The 9,772-nt window shown below is 34.6% G+C and overlaps 1 protein-coding gene across 1 annotated transcript; it reads left to right on the top strand.

The window, feature by feature from the left end:
* The first annotated feature begins 1,276 nt into the window (after window positions 1-1,276).
* LOC108453747 (uncharacterized) lies at window positions 1,277-2,276 on the top strand. The gene has a single exon (XM_053018104.1). It carries the CDS (start codon window positions 1,361-1,363, stop codon window positions 1,982-1,984), a length of 624 nt encoding a protein of 207 aa, XP_052874064.1. The 5' UTR covers window positions 1,277-1,360; the 3' UTR covers window positions 1,985-2,276.
* Window positions 2,277-9,772: the final 7,496 nt, after the last annotated feature.

The following is a 9,772-nucleotide window of genomic DNA, read 5'->3' as shown; positions in this document are numbered from 1 at the left end:
CACCTACCCCAACCCCAACCCCAACCCCAACCCTATCCCTACTCTGGTCAGCTCTTACGTCTTTAACTCTGCTCTACCTGTCCCTCCTTCCACTTTCTCATTTCTCATTTCTCATTTCTCATTTCTCATTTACTCCCCACTCATATATATCGGCAATAGTAATTAAGTTTTAATATAATTTTGCATGTGAATTTTACTAAAACTATAATTATATGAATATATATTATTAATAAAATTTTGATTAAATTAGTGTCATTTTTAATTAAATTATTAATTTAATTAGGAAGGTATGTTAATATTATTTCATAATTAAAATAATTAATATTATTCGAGAGTATTTTAAATTTTCACTTTAAAAACTAAATAAAAATAAGAAAAATTATATGTATATAGTTAAATTTAAACTCATGTCAATTACACTAGTAAAACTTTTAATTTACCACTCAAATAAAATTAAATTTTGATATTTTGATATATTTTAATTTTATTGTGCATACTTTATTACCTCAATTTGTTTTATATATTAATAATATATTTGATCGAGTTGATATTATAAGTTAACTCGACATCAACTTAAATGATAAATAATTTAATTTAATTTTTAATTTTAATAACGTACATATTTCATGTGTTATTATTAATTAATTTGAAACCATATGTTTCATTATCTATGTTATTTTTAAACAGTTTTATATTTATGATTTCTACACAAATACACGTGAGATAGGATTTGTAGATGAAAATATAAAATGATTTATAGATTTTAGAAAATGATTGAGGAAAATGAATGTGAGTTAATTTACACGCGTTTTACCAAACAAAATACTGAAATACTTGCATATACTATTTTGATGCTTAAATTCATTTTTTTAATTTCAAATCCTAATCAAAATGTTAATTTATGATATATATTTATTCATTAAAATAATATATTTTTTATAACGCATATTTCTACCCATAACTCATAATTTATATGTTAGAAAAAAAAGGTTTAAGCTAAACTCTATCTGCATGATCTCTCTTAAATCTAAATTTACTATCAGTTATTATTTAATAATTATATAGCGTATTTAGTAGAAACAAATTGGTTTTTTAAAAGAAAATTCATGAATGCGAAAATGAGAGGAAAACAATGACGTGTGAGCCACAAAGAGCAGTAATAATAATGAAAGCGGATTGAAAATAAATAAAGAAAAGTTTAGGGGCAGAAGCTCAAAAGCCAAGAATTTAGAATCCCAATCCCCCACCCTATAAATACATGGCTCGAGTGAAGCTAGGTTTGCCCAACTAAACAGCCAAACACTACTTTTTAGAAATTAAAATAACACCTCTATTCTCTTCTGTAACAGCTTAATCAAAAATGGCGGCTTCTTCTAGAAGGTCTAGTGGTCCGGTTCTCCGATCTCATTCCCCATCTTCCCGGTTTACTTCTTTCTACGCTTCACAGTCACACTCTCCATCTTCTTCTTCCTCCGCTTTTGCCTATTCCAGTTCAGGTTTCTCTTCACGTTCAACTTTCTTCAATCAACCAAGATCTACTTCTCCACCACGTGTTAACCTGCACAGAAACTCTTCATCAGCGTCATCTGTGCGGTTCTCGCTCGACAACCGTCCGATCTCACCGAACCGTTCAATCACCACCGTCCGGAGAACCACTGAGGCGTTGAAGAATTTACAGAGCAAACAGACGAAGCGGACTTGCATGTGTTCACCTACAACGCATCCGGGATCGTTCCGTTGCAGTCTTCATAAGAGCTTCAATACTTCGCATGCCGGGACAGGTTACGCGCCGAGTAATCGGCTTAACGCGCGTAGATCTGCGATGACGAACTCGCTCGTGAGAATCGGTGGTGTCGAAGGAGATCTGGTTAAGAGAGCTTTGTCGGCTTTGATTAGACCTTCCTCTCACCAGCAGCGTCGCCGTGAAGCTTTCCATCCTAGGCCTAGCCGGCTATCCGTGATGTCAAAAGCCGAAAACTTATGAGGGTTTCGTATGCGGTTTGTGTAATCTTTTAACGCTTTTAGGTCGTCTCCGAGATTTTCCGGTGATCTGATATCGAGCTTCGGAGTAACGCCGCGGTCGGTGGCTGTGAAGTCAGTTTCCTGCGACGATGTTGGAGATTTTGGACGAAGGATTCGGACGGATTTGAGCTAGTATTGTCCCGCTGACCGAAACCTTAAAATTCGAGGAAGAAATTATCATATAGTTTGTTGGTGTAAATACACTCATATTGCAGCCAATGGCAAATTTGAGGAGCTTTTGGACTAAAAACAAACTTTTAAAATCTCTCCAAAAATCACTAATCTAATTCAATCCAATCAAATTAACTCTTATTCAAAAATTCCATTCCAGATCTCCACATTGATTCGTTATAATTTTTGTTTCTTCCGTTGGATTAGCTCTGCAAACACCGTTCCATTCGATTGCAGTTCCTTTACTATTTCGTCATAGATTTTTTCCCGTTTTCCGTTCCAGCAGTTTCTTCCGTTTGTTTTATTTTCTTCCTGCCGTCCACCGTTTTCAAATATTTGCAGTAATTTATTTTTAAAAATTCCGGTTCCTTTATTTATTATTTTCTTTAAGTCTAATTTGATTTTAATATTCTTCACTTGTTTATGATGCAGGTATCGGAATTGGACGAAATGGTTGGCGGTATTTATTTGTTTATACTGGATAATTTGACCGAATTTTAGGCCTGGAAGTAGAAGATAACCCCCTTGAACATACAGAACATTGGACCCTTTTAAGAGAAAAAAAGCTAATTAATTACAAATGTTAAGGATCATATTAATAGGGGAATTAAATGACAAGAGAAGAGAAAAAACATATAATTTCATTGAAATTGAAACTACAAGGAAAGAACGGGGCTTGGTTGGGAATTCAATTTCGTAATTATGTCCTTTTCCATTTTATATTTAAAATCACAAGTGGCGCAATTATGTGACAGCTAAGCTGTTTATTTTAAAAAGGAGAAATAAATAGCATTATCTCAAACCCACCAAAAGCTCCGACCTCCTAAGTCCTATCTAATCTGCAACGCCATAAGACTTCACAACATTCTCATTTACCCCCCACCAAAGGGAGAAATTCCCCTACAAAAGTCAAATTTGTTTCAATTATTGTAATATGGAGGAGAGGAAAAGAATGTCGAGATTTTTTATTTAGGTATTAGATGAAAATAGAGGTGATCATGGGCCGGGTCGGGTTCAGGTCAGGTCAAGATAAAATTTTAGGCTCGTCTATTAGGCCTTGGCCCGGCCCGGCCTGAAATATGAGTCTAAAATTTTGTCTAAGCCCGGCCCGAAATAAAATTACTAAGCCCGAGCCCTGCCCGGCCTGGCCCATATTAATTTTTTTCTTATTTTATTAAATAAAAAATTTTAAAAATATAATAAATCCAATATATTTAAAAACATAAAAACAAATATTAAAACAAATAAAAATAATACTAAAACAATTCTTAAAACAATACACAAATTAACAATATAATAAAAAAATAGTTATATTAACAATTTAAAATAATTTAAAAAAATAAAAAATATATATATTAATATATAATTCGGGCCGGGCCCGGGCCAAAAAATCTTACCCGAGGCCAGGCCCGTTTTCTAAACGGGCCTCGTTTTTTTGCCCAAGTCTATTTTTCGGGCCTATATTTTTACCCAAACCCTCCCATTTTTCTAAGGGCCTTGGTAGAGGCCGGACCGCCCGGCCCATGATCAGCTTTAGATGAAAAATTCCGTGTTACCATCTACTATAGTCATTTAATACATCAACAAATATAGATTTTACTTTTATTCTTCCAATTTCTCATCTTTTTATTTCTTTTTTCAATATGCTTAGTAGCTTGAAAATGTAGAAAATTAAAAGGTGAGTGAAAAAGTTTTAAAATCAATTTTGAAAATTAAAATCAAGGTGAAAAAAAATAAGAAATGTGATAAATTTTTTTCATCATCAACAACAACAAATTATTCTGGGAGAGAAATGTAAGATATGTAAGTTAGGCTAATTTATATAAATATGTTTGTGCTGAAATTTTTGAAATTTATCGATTTACATTGTTTTTTAAAAGAGAATTAGGATACAACAGGTTATACTAATAACGTTATCGCCTTCGAGGGAGATGCACAATATGAATTACTTGATTATACTGGAAGGCCTCTATGTTTTCCTTCCTCGCACTTTCGTATGGGTTTTATAAAGTATGCTCTTCTGACGAAGAGAAACTCCTCGTCGTGCCCGCATAACCAGTTTCAACTAGGGTCCCAATTATGCTCCATCTTTTGATAGTTGTAAACTTGAAGCCTTAGTTACACCTCAACTCGAGACAGTATAATCACCGTCAACTTGGATCTTGAGTTGCAATATGATACGATCTCAGCTTCTTAAGTGATGGCTTCATACTCACAAGGTAGGTGAAATTTATAGGTTACCGAGCTCCACAGCATCACTGTGAACCCAAACACAACTTAAAACTATAGCTATGTCTCCCTCAAAGCCAGAGAGAAATAAATCTTTAAATTTGAAAATTTTAACACATAAGAAAAAAACAATTTAAATGAGACTGAGATATGTTCAAGTAAGGGATGAGAGCGACCATTTATATAAAGGATACGGTAGGATAAAAAGGAAATTTTTTTAATTTATCTTGGGAATCTCGGGTTGCAATGTATGAAATTTATCCAAGGAATCTCAAGTTGTAGGGGCTTAGAGGTAGAAGCAATTAAGTTGGTCTAGTCGTTGAGACATTTTCACCTAACATTGCAGTGATATGTCAAATATGTGGATGGAAAACGCATCCTGTAAGAAGCATTTTCACTGCCATGTCAGGTGAAAACGCCTCCTACAATGGGCGTTTTCTCTCTAAGCATTTCAACCCCACCCAAGTTGATTGATTTTGCCTCTAAGCCCTTTGAAACTTGAGATTCCCGGGATAAGTTTCATACATTGTTGGCTTGCTGAAAAACACGCTGCTGGGAACGTTTTCTCCCCATCAAATTTCAACTTTAACTGTATACCTCAAAAACTCATGATGCCCGAGGCATGTATTATTGTTGGAATGGTTTGAAGTGCCTCGGGGTATGAGCTCTATAAAATAAACTCAATACAATCCCTTCAGTTTCCATACTGACCTTTCAAATAGATTGTCTCCATAAAGATACTAGGCATTAGGAGTTATTAAGGTTGTCATGAAGACCTTGAATTTAGTACTTACGTTGTTGTCCAGGCAAAGGTAATTCGTTAAATTACATGTACAACTTTTAATTTTGGTGATGAGTAACAACATTTTTTTTACTATTTTCTCAGGTTTAAACATGTGGAACAAGCAATTTAGTTAAAGTGAGCAAATGAGTCAAAGCTGTTATCCATTACAATGATCAAATTTGTGAGATTGAAATTGGGCCTGTTTTTGCATTGGCCAATCTGAAGATTTGGTATTCAACCGGAGCATAATGTTAAAAGAGCTTCGGACAAGGATTAGGCATAAATGGAGATCTAAAGAAGGATTTCGAGCCTAAAATGTAGATATCTTTCATCATTAAACCTCGTTAGATATGCCATTTTGAGATTACAAGGGACAGCGAGCTGGAGATGGGGATTAAATTTCATTGCTCTAGTGGGAATGTTGTACTAAAGTTATATGTCGACTTCGTCTAAAAGGACGAAGGTAGCCAGAGCTTGATTATACCATGTTCGCCAAATTCCACGCCAGATCAAGAAGCTAAAAATCTAACCATACGATTGTATAGTGGTTTCGCATCATTATTGCAAAACTCAAACCAATACACCCTAGAATCGTCATCAATGGCGAGACAATCATCGGTTTCACCCCTCAATTACAATTTTAGGGGACAATCAGACGTATTTGGTCATTGAGCCTACGATACACTTACACAATATTCTATCAGTGCCTTTGATTTCAACTTTGACATGCCGATGTTCAACACCAATAACACTTATATGGGTATACCATCAAGTTACTAAGTAGACCAAACAAAAGTGATTTTGTAACACCCCAAACTTGACTTAATTGATCCAATCCAAATTTGGCGAGCTAATTAGCCACCGGAGTGACTCTCCATTAACTCTCAACCTAACCTCCAACACACCATGCATAAACAACATGTAATGTGCTAAGTTATAACACAACAATGAAATAAAATTATACATAGAATGTAAAACATGCGAGCTAACAAAACAAATAGAGGAAGGGTTCGCAAACATAAGTTCGCATAGCAAAGCCCAACATGATTTTAAAAACATAAGGCATAAGTTTGCACAAAAGCACGAGTTCACAAAATATTTTTGGTTCGCATACTTACTACGTTCTCACTTAAACGAAGCATCAAAGGTTCAGATACAAATGAGCTTTGCAACAAACGAGAAGTTCATGCAAGGGTTTTCAGACTTAGGTAAGGTTCACCAAGTAGTAAGGTTATCACACTTAAGGGTTCGCATGCATATAGGGGGTTGAAACATACAAGGGTTGTAGCAAATAATACTTTGCAATTAAACTGGCTCGCATATGAAATTAACACATACTTTGGAAAAATTGAAGGAATACAACATGGTACACATGTAAGGGGAAATAAAGAAACATCAAACTTTACTCATACTGAGAAGAAATTAGTAACAAAGGTGCAACTTTAAGGTCCACAAAATAAAAATAAACTTAATCTTTAAAGAAATTGTTTCCAATAATAGAATTAGATTATGATAAATCTAAACCTACATAAATAAAGCCTCATTGCCTATTTTCCAAGTTCACAAATATCTATTAAGGGATGTGCCTCACCAAATCATCTACCTTGTCACTATCATTCGCAACCTACTTACCTGAGAAGTAAGAGAGGAGTTGGTGAGTTCATTGCGAACTTAGTGAATAATTAAGAATCATTAGAATATGCTTAAAATAAAGAGTTTAAAATAGAAAGAAGATTTAGTTTGAAAAATCGTATTGCGTGTTAGGTTCGCGGTGAAGGTGCAAGACCCAATTCGTAGAACCTACTTGTGACAGCCCTAAATTGACCCTAGTCGGAAAGTGGTTTCGGGACCACAAAACCAAGTCATAAAAATAATTAATCGTTATATTTGATGCTTATTATATGTATATAGGCATGTGTGAAAATTTCATGTTTGAATTTTGTTAATTGTAAGTGAATTTTGCTAAATAGGACTTGTGTGAGAAAATTTAGAAATGTGCTAGGCAAATGTTAAAGTGGCCTATTGATGCATGTTAGAAAATGTTGTCCTTGCATGTCAAATTACAACTTAGGATGGTGGCCGGCCATGCTATGGGTTAAAATGTATTATAAACATTTCATGTTAGTGTTTTATGTTAGGAATAATAAAATAAAGAACATGGGTAATAAAATAATAGTGGTTAGTAGGAGGAGAAACAAAAAAAAATTTGTGTGGTTGCTCCTCCATTGCCGTGAATTGAAGGAAGAAAACAAAGAAAAAAAAATGTGTTCATCTTTTAACATCCTTGGCCGAAAATGCTAAGAAGAAGGGGGAAGGGGAAGGGGAAGTAAAATATTCGACCACTCCTTCTAGTCTTGAAGAAGGTATGTTTGATGTTATTCCATGAAGTTCATGCATATTTTTAGATGTTAGTTTGAATTCTACCTAGCCCATGGTTTAAATTCTTTTTGCTACTTGATGGAGATGATACTCAGCCATGGATGTTGTCATTCTTGGTTGGTGTTGATGTTGTGTTGATGAGGTATCAAGTTATTTTAGTAACCCATGTCAAAATTATGAAAATCATGGTATGGTGTCTTGAGCATTCGGCCATGGTAAGAAGTAGAAGAGAAATATGGTTGTTGTTCATGTTATTTGGATGAAAAAAAAAGGGGGTTAGTAGTTAGATGAAGTAGAGTCTAACAAATGAGCACATATGTGCATTAGTTGCTAGATGGAGAAAAATCGGCTAGCAAGTTGTGTACTAAGGCGAATATGATTTTGAATATTATTGAGTAATGCATGTGTTGAATTGATGGAATGGAGAGGATGCTTTAATTATGTTATGAACAATTATATGTTAAATTAAGGTTTGCTAAGCTAGCTATTAAGGTGAAGTGCAAATGTTAGTATTTGATTACTAGTGTATATATGTGTATTAGCCGAGTTTTGAACTTGAAATAAAATGGTGTTTAGTCAATACAAGTGACCATACTTGTAGAATGTATTAAGTATACAATCGGCCTCAACTTAGACATGCATATTTGGCCACATGAATGAATACATAGATTGATGTTGTACGTTCGGCTATAGGTAAGCATATTGATGGCTTTATCTTGACTTAGAAAATCGGCTAAAGGAGAATATTGGCTAATATGTTGAATTTGATTCATTATTTCATACATATATGACTCTAATGCCTAATATACATGGGCTAAGTACCTTGAATTTCTCTTTGATGTTCAAAATGATTAAATCAATTTATTTGTTAAATTAAGCTCAAGAGCAAAGGGGAACTAAATCCGATAAAGGAAAAGGAAAAGGTGATCGAATAGACATTGAAATCGTTCGACAACATCCGAGGTAAGTTTTCGAGTAATGGAACTTAGATTATGATTCGATTAGGTCATGACATATAAATATGACAAATAAATGGTGATATAATGATTCTACTTGAATTATATATTGAGGTGATTAGTTTATACCTATGACGGGTAGCCGAATGTGTATAGAGATCATGTTATAAAGCCAATCAAAATCATGCTCTTTGTATGTGGCTATTGAGCCGAAATTAGTAAGTGTGATAAGTGTCTTGTGTTTGAGCTTTGGTAATGAAAATGAAATATGGATGTGTCATGACTTATTGATATATGTGCATGGTTATTCGAATGATATCCGGGCTAAGTCCCGAAGGCTTTTATGCTAGTGACTATATCCGGACTAAGATCCGAAGGCATTTGTGCGAGTTGCTATATTCGGGCTAAGACCCGAAGGCATTTGTGCTAGCGACTATATCCGGGCTAAGTCCCGAAGGCATTTATGCTAGTGACCATATCCGAGCTAAGACCCGAAGGCCTTGTGCGAGTGGTTATATCCGGCTAAATCCCGAAGATACTTGGGTTTGGGAATGAGTGATCTTGCTGTAATAATTTCAATTAATACGCTCGTAAAATCCCAACGATGAGGTATGTTTCGTATATGCATTGGAATAATTGATTCCTTTTAAATAGTATTCGCTCAATCGATTAACAAGCTTCCGGCCTTTAGTCAAGTTGATTCCTTATGTATGAATATAAGGGTTGGAAATGTGAAGTAGGTACGATTTTGAGAATATGTGTATATGAAATTATTCGTTTAGTCATATGAATGCTATACTTCAGTTGTGCATGATTTCATTACTCAAAACTTACTAAGCATTAAATGCTTATTCCGTTTCTTTGATTCTCTGTTTTATAGATTTTGGTTCGTCAGTTATCGGACTCGGGAGTATCAAAGTCGAAGTCGCCCACACTATCAAAGCCCTTTTGGTACTCTTTTAGTTGAACTCTGATAATGGCATGTATAGGGCTGCCCTTTTGTTGTTAGTCAAGTACTTTGGTATTGTATATATTTGGATAGCCATGCGAAAATGGCTTATATATTTTGAGCATAGCGTTATAATCATTTTGTATATATATGGTTATTGAGAGGTGTGGAAATGCTTGGCAATGATTAGCCATTGGAATGGTTAATCACGTTCATATTTTTGTGCTATGTATGTTAAAGGGCTAGTTGAATCATGGAAATTATGAAATAGGTAAAGTCTAC

This window comes from Gossypium arboreum, chromosome 8, assembly GCF_025698485.1.
Source record: "Gossypium arboreum isolate Shixiya-1 chromosome 8, ASM2569848v2, whole genome shotgun sequence".
NCBI lineage: Eukaryota > Viridiplantae > Streptophyta > Magnoliopsida > Malvales > Malvaceae > Gossypium > Gossypium arboreum.
Note: the sequence above shows the minus strand (reverse complement) of the source record. Positions and strands in the feature narration are given on the sequence as shown.